Source organism: Melozone crissalis, unplaced genomic scaffold, assembly GCF_028551555.1.
Source record: "Melozone crissalis strain CALT ecotype California unplaced genomic scaffold, PUWL_Pcris_2 ptg000018l_1, whole genome shotgun sequence".
In the NCBI taxonomy this organism is placed as follows: Eukaryota; Metazoa; Chordata; class Aves; order Passeriformes; family Passerellidae; genus Melozone; species Melozone crissalis.
The window spans coordinates 21,122,267-21,135,980 of NW_026535796.1; the positions used below are offsets into that span (position 1 = coordinate 21,122,267).

The 13,714-nt window shown below is 38.6% G+C and overlaps 2 protein-coding genes across 8 annotated transcripts in view; one reads left to right on the plus strand and one right to left on the minus strand.

Annotated features, from left to right (window-relative positions):
• Positions 1 to 13,714, plus strand: part of TMEM62 (transmembrane protein 62) — an 18,006-nt gene continuing 4,292 nt past the window's right edge. For 2 of the 3 annotated variants that reach the window (XM_054276334.1, XM_054276335.1), the window contains exons 1-10: positions 3,196 to 3,994; positions 4,882 to 5,019; positions 6,052 to 6,097; positions 7,292 to 7,433; positions 7,632 to 7,756; positions 7,890 to 8,012; positions 8,885 to 9,040; positions 10,503 to 10,662; positions 12,253 to 12,366; positions 13,325 to 13,409. In XM_054276334.1, coding sequence (XP_054132309.1) covers positions 3,802 to 3,994; positions 4,882 to 5,019; positions 6,052 to 6,097; positions 7,292 to 7,433; positions 7,632 to 7,756; positions 7,890 to 8,012; positions 8,885 to 9,040; positions 10,503 to 10,662; positions 12,253 to 12,366; positions 13,325 to 13,409 — 1,282 coding nt within the window. In that variant the 5' untranslated portion in view covers positions 3,196 to 3,801. Of the gene's footprint in view, positions 88 to 3,195; positions 3,995 to 4,881; positions 5,020 to 6,051; positions 6,098 to 7,291; positions 7,434 to 7,631; positions 7,757 to 7,889; positions 8,013 to 8,884; positions 9,041 to 10,502; positions 10,663 to 12,252; positions 12,367 to 13,324; positions 13,410 to 13,714 lie in introns of those variants that run through there. The other variant, XM_054276333.1, reaches the window with a different exon arrangement.
• The window catches only part of PTGR2 (prostaglandin reductase 2), a 26,112-nt gene continuing 23,100 nt past the window's right edge, over positions 10,703 to 13,714 (minus strand). For all 5 annotated transcript variants that reach the window (XM_054276336.1, XM_054276337.1, XM_054276339.1 and 2 more), the window contains exon 11: positions 10,703 to 11,164. In XM_054276336.1, the coding sequence (XP_054132311.1) occupies positions 11,119 to 11,164 (46 nt within the window). In that variant the 3' untranslated portion in view covers positions 10,703 to 11,118. The remainder of the gene's footprint in view (positions 11,165 to 13,714) is intronic.

Genomic DNA, 13,714 nt, shown 5'->3' on the forward strand with positions numbered 1-13,714 from the left:
GCGCCGCCGGCCCCGGGGCAGCGCCACCGCTGGGCCCCGCAGCCCGCGCCAGGGGCGGCCGCCGCCAGCCTGCTCTGGGTCGTGCAGGTGAGCGGGGCCGGGGGGCCAGGGGCCGCCGAGCGCGGGCACGGCGGAGGCGCGCAGCCAAGCCCAGGTTACAGGCGTTTGGCCACGCTGCCCCAAAGGTCGCGGGCACTGAACATATTGAAGAATATGTTCGGTGCCGGTAGCTCGATGTGCAGCTGCAGGGCTGGCTACAGGCTGAGCTCCGGGGGGCGGGAGCCCGAGGCGAAAGGCCGGGACCTGCCCGACCCTTTACGCGGCAGAGGGCGCCGGGCACGGGGACCTGTGGCCCGGCCAGGACACTCAGAGACAGCAGGAGCCCATGACTCCCAGACTGTGACGGTATAAAAGCCTGGAGATTCCTTTCTTTGGGGCACCTTCTCAGAGGTACCCAAGTCAAACTGTTATTTTGTTAATTACTGCACCAAGATTAAATTATTTTAATGATCCCGAAGTCTGAGACCCTGCTATGGGAAACCTAGGGCACAGCTGGCAAGGAAACCTGGTCTGACTGTGAGTGTGGGGGGTGTAGCTGTGAAGGGGCCTCGGTCAAAGGTGGTGTGAGTGACTGCCGCTGTGGCTCCTCGATGGTTGCCCAGAGAAGTTTCCTTATCACACAGATGTGTGTAGTGGAAGTTGGTAATTAAAAATCACCTAATTATTACACTACCCTATATATTGCATCAGTACCTGATGTGGTATTATCTAATATCCTGGGGAGGGAGAAATGCAGGCTCTGCCTGTCCCTTTCCCTATCCCAAAACTCAGAAAAGTTGTGTGCCTAAGGAAATAGCTTTACTGATTTATAGCAGTAGAAGGTACTGTGCCAGTATTCAGAAGGTTAAATATACACTGCTTTTTTTCCAGGTTAAACATAAAATCCAGGTTGACCTGGCATTGTCCTGGAAGCAAATTGTCTCGTCTTGGGGTTTCTGTGGCTTCTTCTGACTCTTCTCCCCACAGTATTCCCAAAGCACTTGGTGTACAACTAGCCACAAAGATGTTTACGTATTCGTAGTTCAGCTGTGGCTGAAATGTCCCAGGGATTGCTGTGCATTTCCTTCCAACAAATAGCTGCTTTTACTGTTTTGTTTTCATTCTCAAGCTCAAGAACACTTTGCCTGACTTTATTAGCTGCAGGTAGTGCTCTTAGTGGACAAGCTGGCATATGTTTGGTCCTTTGGTTCTCTCTAATTGGTGGTGTAATTTTTTTTCCAGTAATTTTTCCTTAAGTGACTTAAGGCTTATTTTTACTTCAGAGTACAAGTATTAAGAGATATGCTTGAAATAATGTAAGGAAAGCCCCTGTCCTGAGCTGCTGTCTTGTGTGAAGAGTCAGATAGAGCAGCGTATAGCAGCTGCAGAGCTATACTGACAAGCAGCATGCACAGGCCCATGTTTCTCTTGCTGTGTTCTCTCTGGTTGTGTCACTTCAAGTGGAGTTCTCCCAAGGATAGGTCACAGCACAGCTAATTTGAGACTTGGCTTTACTTTCAAGTGGTTATGTTCTCTTTCAGACGTGCCCTTTAAACAGCTGCTTTATCATTGACCTAACTTGGAAACTAATCAAGCACCAAATCCAGCCTTGTGCCTGATGATGTTATGGGAACCAGGCTTCAGGCTCCCTGGTGATTCCATAGGTCTAGCCTAGGTCACTGAATAGAGCTCAAGATGGTCAGTTCTGCCCCCAGCAGTTCCTGCCTTGTTTTTCTTCCCAAACACAAGACTATCTCTTCTTAAAGGAACTAAATCACAGTCTTTCTACTTTAATCTTCTATTAATGGCTCATCCATCTTTATTGTAGCAGAATTTCCTTTCTTACCCACTGCCAAATAGACACTCTAGTTCAGTATTTGACAAGCATATAATTATTTCTCCATTTCTCTCAGCTGAAAGCATTCTACTGTTGCTCTAACCTTATAATTCTCCTTTGTTAACACCTACATTTCCTGAACCACATCTTTGCTAGAGATAAGGAATGTTGACGGTGATTTCTCCTCATCCCTCAATCTCTTCCAACCCATTTTAATGAAAGTAACTGCCTATGAAGCAATGAGAGGCCAAGTATCCATATCAGTCAGAGGGGGGGAAGGAGCAGCAAATGGGCTTTCACCTACATTTTGGAAAGTAAATAAGAGCATTTCAAGCTTTTCATCTTGCCCACTGTGTTTTTATCTTTATCCACTGGGATATCACTGAAATGAATTCAAAATAAAAAAAAAAAAAAGGAAGAAGCTCCACTTCTGAGATCTTCATATGTCATGGCTGTTAATGATGAAAGAAACTTAGTCCCAGCTCTCAGAAGTCCCAAGACACTGTAACTCTTAGAAATTACAAGTTGAACCCTTTTAAGAACCTTAAACTCATTGGGAAGAAAAGTGGCAAGGTCACTGTAGGAAATTAGGCTTCCGAACCACTCTCTGCTGTAAGGTTGGAAATTTACATTTGCTGTAGCTACTGTTAGAGCATGGCTAAGGTTTTTTTTAAGACTGTTTTTTCTCAAGAATGAAAACTGTAGAAGTTTTGATTTTCTGTGTTTGATTGCTGAGATAAATTAATTGCAAATCCATAGGCTGAAAAGAAGCAAAACAAATTGTATTGTTGTCCATGATTAAATGAGGTTTGATGTACCGAGGTAGTTTTGCTGTGCTCTTTGCCTCACACTAGTTTGAATACATCAATGAAAGTGAAGACAAAGTTATATCTAAAAGTGTTTGCTTTTTTTAGCATGCAGTTCTGATCTAGGCAAAAATTCCATGTCATTCTGAATGGGGAGTTTTCCTAAGCAGAATTTAAAAACTGTGTTCAAGTAATATTTTCTTCATATACAGATGACTGAATAAGTAGAAGTAAATCGTTTTTCTCCAAGATATTTTATCTGGACTTTTCAAAAACTACAAGCTTTATGAGAACAGGTTTATTAAACTGAATGGAAAAGTTAATGTTTTTCTTTCCAAGTGATACTGTCAGATGAGCATTTGCTTACTGCTTTTTGAGCATCAAATACCATTTGTTCAAACCAAGGAGGACAATTAATTAATTGACTGAAGTAGAATGGAAAGTGGAATTGAAGCAATACATAAGGGTTTTTTTTTTTTTTGTACAGTACCGAAAAGCCACAAATGTAAAAAAATAGAAAAAATCTTACATTTCTTACTCTCCCCAAATGTCTCTTCTGATGTGAGGGCTTTCACTGATTCAGAAATGAACAGCATCTTCTACAGTTACATACAAATCATATCATCATTTCTTAGGCAATATTTGCCTTCTTGAAGGCACATGGAATGAGATCTAAACACACTTGTTTGATCCATTAAAATGCTTGGATAGAATGTTAAAAGTCCTTTCACTCAGCTGCTGGAAATGTCACACCAGGTACAAAATAAATTTTCAGTACATTTCAAGTTCTAGGTAGCTTTAACCTATTGCTTTGCAGAACTGCTTTGTATTCTTACTTGCAGCAGGACCACTGTATTGCACAGAAACTGCCAGAATTTGAAAGGCAACAGGCCACTTGCAGCCATCACAATTTACTGTGGATACCTACGTATTTACTCATACTTTTGTATGCGCCTAGTTTTAAGGAAATTTTCTTGATGTAAATGTGATTTTAGGGGTTAGAGTTGCAATATCATTTGCTTGTTCTGCTTTCCTTCTCCCCTAGTCATCCACTTTTGTTTCTCCCTGTATCCCTTACACTGACACGAATCACTGTGACTGCTCTTATGTTGCATTCTAATGTATACTTGGCTTTGCAGAACAGCCTGGGTAGCAATAACCCTTTTACTTGGGGCAGTGTTTCAGTCTTCTCTTTTGCAGGTGTCAGATATTCATATCAGCAAATTTCGGGATCCCAAACGAGCTCCTGACTTTGAGAAATTTTGTTCAGAAACAATTGATGTAATTCAGCCAGCACTTGTTCTAGCAACAGGTAAGCAGTTGAAAAGTGTAAATTTCCTGTTGAGTGGACTGTCAAAGGTGCAGCAAATAGGCAAAATTGTAGGATCTCAAGAGAGAACTTTAAACATATCTTAAGTAATAGAAATTGAATTGCAGCTGAAGGGACACTGCTAGAAGCTGGAAAAAATAACTTCTCAACAAGGGAATTATTATTATTTTATTGAGCATTCAGTTTCTTCAGTGAGTTTAGTGTGTTCTATACATAACACACACAATCACACAAGATAGCTAATGTTTTCCCAGTAGGTGTTGCTGCATCATAGCCCTTGCTGTCAGCTACCCTCCCTCTTGCTCTGGTCATGATTCTGTATTCTTTATGTTTGAAATTACAGAAGTGAGCAATGTCTGTAGTTAGCCACTAAGATACAGTTCCCCCCTCAGAACAATCCCAGTTCATTTGTATGAAATTCACCTGTGAATTAATGTAGGATTTTATTGCTGGTTTCCATTTGAACATATCATACCAAGAGAGGTGAAATAAGCCTTGCCACTTCATATGACAGCTTGCTATTGAAATAGATGAAGTTTTGACAAGATAATTGAAAAAACTTTAAGCCGTTGCTGTGTGCAAGGTTTTAGAATCTTAATGCTAGACCTGGAGTTTTGCTTCTATAGAAAGTTATTATCTAATTAGTGAAAGTGCTGCAGTGATGTGGTCAATAGATGTCTGGTGAGGTTGCTGCATCTGCATTAGAAGGCATTTACGCTGATCATGTGGACCAGATACAGAAATAAGCAGATTGCACCCAGGCCTGCAGCCACTTAGACTTGGAGGCAGGGATGGCATGCTTGTCTAGTTACAGTATTTGTATAAGCTGTGTAGGCCTCTAGTTATATCTCACCTTTGTACACTCTCAGGTGATCTGACAGATGCTAAGACAAGAGATAAACTGGGATCTGAGCAGGTAGAAGATGAGTGGAAAACTTATCAGTCAATCCTGAAGAGATCAAGGGTCATGGAAAAAACCAAGTGGATAGACATCAAAGGGAATCATGGTAAGAAGAAAATGAAACATTTCTGTGTTTCCTGTGATTGCAGATCACAGAATATAGAGGTAAAATGTTAGTACTCACTAGTGTGTTAGTATTCATGAATTAGGAGAAGGACTTACTATCCACGTCTACTGGGGACACACTTTGTTTACAAGCTCTTACTGGAGTGAGTTTTAGTACCAGAGAGGTAAGAGTCTTTTACCTGGCAAGTGGTAGAACTTCAGAGGTTAGTTTCCACATCATTATTTTATATACCACATTATTTAATGGAGGGGCAAACTGTAATCTTACCATACTGAAGAAATGGTTTCAATTTACTTTTCATAGACTTCCCCCTCACAGGTTTAAGTTTAAAGGGTGTCACATGTCCAGCAGCTAAAGGAAATTTGGTTTCTTTTGAATAGAAGGGAGTCATGGGAGTTTAGATCCATCAGCTGTTGCCACACTGTAGGCATTCAAACACAAGCTGACAGTCGTGTAGGCTGTATAAACAGGCTGTACAGGAAGCTGCCCTGGGAGGGGGGAAAGTGCATGCTTTGTCTTACAGACTCATTTTCCTGTTAGGCTTCTGTCACCAGCATTTATTAGGAGAAGTGGAGCTGTTGCAGTACAGACCTCCCCAAGCTGATGTCTGTTCTACACATGCTGTTCTCTAGATGAGATGCTCCTTATTTTCCATGAAAGAATTAAGTCTTACTTACAGAGCATGCACCCAGTCCAGAAAAGCTCTTGAAAGGTTCTGTGGTCAAAATGGAGACAGGTTTAGTTTTTGGCTGCTAAATAACAATTTATATTCCCACAATGCCTTTATTTTTAAATTGAAACTTGAATGAGAAAACTATCGCCATTTAACTGCATTGAGTACATAATGTCTCCTCTGCACAGTTAGTCTGCTTGTCAATCATGCATTTTTTAAAAAGTAGCTCTTCAGCACCTGCTGAGACTGCTTTATCTCAACATTACCTTGTTAGATACAAGGGCCAATGATCAATCTGATCTGAAAATTTCCTTATTTCCTTTTTTACTCCCTTACAGATTCATTCAACATTCCACGCCTGGACAGTGTTCAGAATTATTACAGGTACTTTTATTTACCATACAGATGCAGCTATATCCAAGGTCAAATTCACTAAACAATACTCTGTTTTCAGTTATTACATATATGCTTTTTCACTGACTTTCTTCTAGCCCAGGATCATATCTACTATTCCCTCTGTTTTTTGCATTGTCAGTTAGTAAAGCAGAATCGATTGAGAAAATAGGGAATTCTTTGTGCAGATTTCTTATCTCTTACCTTTCTGTGTTTTGTAATTGAGTATGTTAAATCTGTCAATGTCTACAAAATTTTCAGTCACACTCTAGGAGAAAGAAGATGGAAGAGTGAAATGGAGTTGTTTTTTCAATATATAAAAAGATAAATATATTTTAAAATATTAAAACTACAAAAATTTTTTGCAGAAATAAAAATAGAAGCTAGGAAGAACAGTTATTCAATACCACATTCTGGTGTTCATTATGCATTAAAGAGGGCAATGGGTTGTATTGAAATACAATATTTTTACACAAAAACATAGGTTCCTATTATATGTTCTCAGCATTAGCAGAGGATTAATCAACTGTTATACATACTCAAAGTGGGACTAAATGAAGAAATTTTATTGAAGTTGATTATGTTCATTAAGATACTGCTAACTTAAAAAAATATTTTGAAAGGGGTTATATAGCATTAGAAGCATTGAAAACTTGGTTTTAATATATTGGCTTGTATTGTATTCAGGTCAACATTTCTAGCAGTTTTATTGTTCTGATTGGTGGAGGAACATGAACTGATTTCTGGATGGCTGTGCTCAAATTATACTCATCATCTGAACTCAGGAATGTTTTAGTTTCCACAAATCATGCAAGGAGTAAAACAAAACTAAAACAACTTTAAAAGCCCCAAATGCACACAAAAGGCCCACTTCAAAACACCTAAATAAATAAATAAATAAATAAACCCAACCTAAATTTAATGAATTTTAGTGATTCTCAAATTAACTCACAATCATTTTAGTTACAGAATTGCGATTTAGGTGGTACTATTAGTTGAAATGTCATGTCTTTGCCAGTGGAAGATATGTACAATTCCCATCTAGCATAAAGTATCAAAAGCACTCCCAATTTGTTAATTAGAAATAGTGAAATTTGCTGTTGTCAATGGAAAGAGAGAAAGCAATGCATGTTTGTCATGGGTACAAGCTTTCCTAACAGCAGTATTTCCATCTTGTTTTGTTAGGAAATACTCTGCCTGGCATAAAGATGGCTCTTTCCATTACATCCACACTACCTCTTTTGGGAACTATTCATTCATCTGCGTGGATGCCACACTCAGCCCAGGCCCTAAAAGACCCTATAATTTTTTTGGGATTTTAAACATGGTATTGTATAAGTCTTTGCATTCCATTTTGCTGGCTGTTTTATTTCTGTAGTGGTTTGTTTGGAGGTTTGGGTTTTTTTAAATATAGAAAAATTATTTGAAAGATTTATGTTCCTCTATAAGTGTGTTTACATTTTTAAGTTATAATGCATGTGAGACATTTATTTAGCAAAATGGATTTGTCACCTGCCTGTTTCAGAATCAAATGGCAGAGCTGTCTTTGATGGCAACAGAAAGTCTACACAGCAACCATACTATCTGGTTTGGCCACTACCCCACCTCCACAATCATCTCCCCATCCCCTGGAATACGAACACTAATGAGGTAAGGTCTTCTTGCCCTCTATGTTTTCAGCATGAAGTACATTTCTTGTCTGTCTTCACATGCTCATCTCTCACTTTTCAGGTTTTCTGCAGTGATATTTCCTTCCTACCCAAATAATCACAATTCTTATTAGTTCTGCCACAGCCTATTTATGTGGACATCTCCATACAATGGGTGGGCTGATGCCAGTCTTGCACAGTCAACACCGTGGTGGCACTCTGGAACTTGAATTGGGAGACTGGATGGATAACAGGAGGTAAGAAAAGCCCATATGAGCAAATTATTATATGAAACCTATCTGCTGTATTGTGATTCTCTTTTATGCTCTGTGGTGCACTTGAAAGAAGCATGAGATCAGCCTGACTGGTTATTATTATTATTAGTGCTTTTGAAAAAAGGGCCTTGTGTGTATGTTTGGGATTTTTCCCCATATCAACAGTATGCTAATAAATTAAATATTTTTTATTAATTCTTGATATTTAAAAACTAAAAAGGGGACATCTAAATGTGTATCCAGATAGTATGTATTTAGTATTACATGTAGACAAATATATTGTTGTAAAATTCAGCATCACTACTTCTCTCACTAATTCAGCATCTCTCTTCTCTACATGCTCTGCAATAGCTATTAGAATTCTTGACACAGAAATAGTCCTCCTGAGAAATGTTACCTTACTTGCATATCCAAAAGTGTCTGGTGCTATGTGGAGTGGATAGTTGTATATTAGCTTTTATTCTGCAGTAATCCAAAGAAAGATACAGGTATGAATACAGGGGAGGAGCACACTGGGGTCATTGTCCTGAACTAGAGTACCTACACAGACACTATGGAAATGTACATTATATTTGAGTTCTTTAATGTAATGTTCATCTGTCTGGTTCATGTGCAAAATTCCATAGATCTTCACACTTGGAACTTTGAGTACTGCTTCCATGATTTATAATAAAATTAACCTCATCAGAGGTAAGCAACTGTACAGTTAATATAGCAGAGTTGGAGAATGTAAGATCAACTACAGAAGAGAATAAATAGAAAATAAAGCCAGGTTCTTTAGGAACTTGAGGAGCTGGAAATCAGCTGTTCACAGAGCAGTTTGTATTAACAAAATTTTTTTCCTTTCATTATAGATACAGGATCCTTGCGTTTGATCATGACCTCCTCAGCTTCGCAGATCTCAACTTTGAAGAGTGGCCTGTAGTTCTCATCACCAATCCCAAATCCTTCCTTTACAGCAGTTCTACTCATGAACCACTAGTCAAAATTCTTTATTCCACTCATATCAGGTACCCTGTAATGTCTTGATTTCACAATATTTAATTATATTTATATGTATATAGACAAAACCTTTTTTTAATATATGTGTCTACTGTTCTCAGAATTAATTTTTCTCTGGAAGATCATTCCAGAGAGCTTGCTTTGTATCATATCTGTGATAAAAAGTTTGGGTAGTAGTAATTCATGGTTTTGTTAAATTATGCAGTTATTTCCCCTAAAGTCAAACGAACTTTATGTAACCAAAGTTGATCAATTAATATATAATTAAAATAGATTAATATGTAATCAATATGCATAGATTGTTATGTAATCTGTGTTATTTATCTCACATGTTCACATCAACTCTGCTAATTTCAGAATTTTGTCTATGTATTTTTCTAAATGTTTTCTCTATTCACTTCAGACTTCTTAGCTTTGTCTTTTCAATTCTACATCCTTTATATACTAAAACATGAGAAGCATCTGCCAATTTTCATATTCATTTTAAATCTCTCAATCTTTTAATCTATTTATCTATTTAATTTTTACATTTATATTTCAGATTTTTAGGCCCTTTTCAGCATTTTATATTTGCTGTAACACTAATCTGCTTGAAATACTGCATACACAGGGTTACAGTAAAAAGAAGTTTGACAAACTTTTCAGTTAGGGAGCAGTATCCTACTAGATGTCCTAATTACTTTCCAGTTTCCCATTCAGAACCTTATCTGAACAATCTTATGATTATACTAAATATAGGAACTGGTAGATTTATTCACCCTAACTGTATGAAACACCTTCATTTGACTAAAACATGCTCTGTAATGCCATTCATATTACCAGAAATGAAAGGAATTGTACTTACAATATTTTTGAGTCTGTATTAGTATCACTGTTTCTGTGAATATAAGCACTACTGCCAGGTGGCAATACATTTGTTGGTATCTGAGATCTGGCATTCCACTCCATTTGTCCTAAATGGACAGTAACAAACTCTGAGAGGTTATATTCTGACTAGCAAAAAGAAAAAAAGGGGGAAAAAAGAAGGGAAAAAACCCCACTCCAACAACAAAGGACTTTAGAGAGACAGCCTGGCAATTTTTTATGAAGACATCTGCAAATCTTTGGCTATGTGTCTATGTGTGCTGGAGGATGCATCCCACTTCTGTTAGCAGATGTTTTGAAGCTAGAGTTCTAAAATTATTTCTGTCAAGGCCTTACAACTTCTGCCACCTTTTGATCTGTTCCACATCCAGTTTTCTATCCTGTTCTTTTGTGTAGTGCCATACAGAACTACTTTGTCTTTAACTGTAGGAAAAACCTACCATGTTACCATTAGCCTACAGATATTTCACTGTTGTAATTTCTAAATCTTTTGAACTCTTTACTACAAGGCAGCTTTACCTTTAGGGACTTCTTCTTAAGGAAGTCATTACATACCTGCAAGTCCAGTAACAAATCTGTTTCTTTTGCTCTTTATTTACTCCTTAGAATTCTGGCATTCTCTCCTTCTGTCATTATCTCTGTCAAAGTCTACATAGATGGAGTTCACCTGGGGAATGCACATCAGGTGTCTGGCCCTCTCTATGTGCTGAAATGGAGCCCACAAAACTACAGTGAAGGGTTCCATCACATAGATGTGACTGTCCAGGTAAGGTACCTGTTGGCATTCTTTGTATTGATTTTTTTTTTTTCTCATCATGGCTTCTCTGTCACCCTCCTGCCTCACATAACTAGGAACAAAATACATGATAACAGACTTACTTTCATATTTGTCTGATTACAAAACCCAAAGGATTTAATAAAGGAATAAACATAGACTGCTAAGCACCAAAATATTCATAAAGCTGCTGGAATAAAGAAAGAAATATTATTTTTCATAGGAAGTAGAATAAGACATGACAGAAGTGCAAACTTGAAACTGGCCAGAGATGTCAAAAATTACAAGAAATGGTTCTAAAGGTGTATAAACAGCAAGCAGCAACAGAAGGAAAATACTGGCCAGGTGTTAAACAGCAGAAGTGAATTAGTCCAGAACCAACAGCTCTGACAAGGCAGAGGTTCTCAGCACTTTCTTCACCTCTGTCTTCACCAGCAGTGTTGGGCCTCAGGCTTTGGAAGCAAGGATCAAGGCTGATGCAAACAGAGACCCACTGTCAATGAAAAAAGAGTTGGAGTGAGACCTGGCACAGGAGCTTGATCCTACAGATCAATGGGCCCTGACAGTTTCCGCTCCAGAGTGTTGAGAAACCTGGTTGACATCTTTGTGAGGCCACTCTCCATAGTCCTGGAGAAGTTGTGGAGATCAGGGGGCATCCCAGAAGACTGGCAGAAGGCTGACTCTCCTGTGTATAGGAAGGCATGAAGGGAGGATCCAGGAAATTATAGGCCCCTTAGTCTTATTTCAGTCTCTGGGAAAATCAGGAAATAAATCCTTGTGGGGGGCTTTCTGAAGTCAGATGAAGCACATCACTGGGAAGACCCAGTACAGATTAATCAAGGGCAAATTGTGGGCCAAGAAGAACATTATGAAGTTCATGAAGGAAAAGTGTAAGCACTTGAACCTGGGAAAACATAATCCAGGAGTGCAGCACAGGCTGTGATCGGCCTGGCTGGGGAGCAGCTCTGTGAAAAGGGACCTCAGTGTCCTGGTCGACCACAAGCTTAGTGTGAATGAACAGTGTGCTGGTGCAGCAGAGAAAATCTACTGGATGCTGGGGTGCATCCACAAGGGCATCAGCAGCCAAGACAAGTCACTATCCTGCTCTACTGAGTGCTTGCCAGGCCACATCTGGAACACTGTGCTCAAAGTGTTGAATAAATGACAAAAAACAATAAACAAATGTTTGTTTATGTATATGGGTTTATGACAATACACCAGAAATGAAGCACAACAAAATTTGAAAATATTTTAATATGGGCTATTACCTAGAATTGAACTTTCTGAAAACAATTGTGGGGAGGGGCATAAACAGTCACAGTATTCCCTAAGTTGCTGAATCTCTGACAGGCTCTACTTCAATGTAGCACTTTCAGATTATGATTTTATAATCACCAATTTACTTGAAACTGCAGAATTGACTGTAAGTAACCCTTCGTTGGTGGAATTTAATACAGCACTATGCAGAGAAGCATACATCAATTGTATCTTTCTAGAAAAGCTGCAATGATAATTATTAACTTTACTTGACAGTTTTTTGTACCACTGCTATGTAATTGCTCTCATTTTATGTCAATCTAGGATGCTTCAGGAAGAATTGGCACACGGGGCCATTTATTTGGTATGGAAGAAAACCTCTCTCTTAGATTTGACTTTTGGTCATCTGTTATTCTTCTCACTGACCACTATGTCCTAGTAAGTACTTTCAGCAAAACAGCTGTTACTTCATGTTGGTTTCCCAATCTGCAGTAGGGTTTTTCATAATTCCTGAAGAATTCGTAGACTTGAATGCATTTACTTTTTCCAGAAATGATTCTTTTGGAATTCCAAAACATTTAAAGTTTCTCAAGTTGCACACTTCAACCACAAATGTGCAACGATGGTTTATACAAACAGTTGACATCCTGGATTTAGTCCCAATTATCCATTTTTGGGCATAAGTGTACAAACATTTTGTACAAGCAAGAAATTGAAAAAGAGCTACTGGAGATAGTAGAAAAAGGAAACATTAAATTGAAGAGAAATTCACTGTGAACTGTTGCCATATGTTTTCTGGAAAAAATGCTGCAAATATTCTCATTGTCAGCTGCTGCCATTATAACTAGCTGAAGTGAAGTGGAGGGCAAAATCCCCATTGACTCTAGTGAGTGCCAGGTCATATCCAGATGTGTTACAGCTCAGTACATGCAAAGAAGGATGTCATGTCTTAGCAGCCTAGGTGCACGTCTAGAACTGCATAAGAAAGTCCACATGACGGTAGTTCTTATCATAATTGGTTCAAAATTATTCTTAGGTTTGTTAATCAGTCACACATTTTACACCATGTCTTGAACTGCATTTCTCTTCAGAACACTGCTCAGACAATGTTTTGCCTTGGAAGTGTAACTACACTTTTTCAATGGATGTGTTTACAAACTCTATTTTTAAAGATTCGGGTCTATTGCTTTCAGATATTGAGCAGAATTCAAGTCAGTACAATACAAATTTTAGAAACTTTTCCGTTTCCTTTTTTACTCTTCAGTTCAGTGACACCATCAAGCTTTGAATATGTGTTTCAAAGAGGATCTTTGTACCATTCTCTCAGTGTCCATAAGGCATGCTCCAAGGCTGCAATTATTCCTGGGCTGGCTTATAGTCAAAACTGTCTTTTCAGGCCCGAGTGCTCTTTGGACTGACTGTGCTGATTCAGATTACCTTACTTGTTGTTTTCCGACACCTCCAAAAGCCAGCACTCAAAGGTATCAACTGACATTTACCTGTGGTTTTTTGTAGTTCTGTTTTCCCCTAAACTTTTTACTGTTGACCTGTGTGCTAACAATATGTAAGTAACTGTGCTGTTAATCACCATATGCATTTTACATCTGCTACTGTGGGGTTTGATTGGTTTCTCAGAAGCTGTTGTTTCGCTTTTAAGGGAAGCTGGAAAACCTCCAATATATCAAATAAAGTAAACTAGAAACTTGAGCAGGTATCTTTGTTTAAACAAAAGTTGAGTTGATTGAAGTCCAAGGTTTCATTTTAATTTTCTCACTGAAGAATCCAA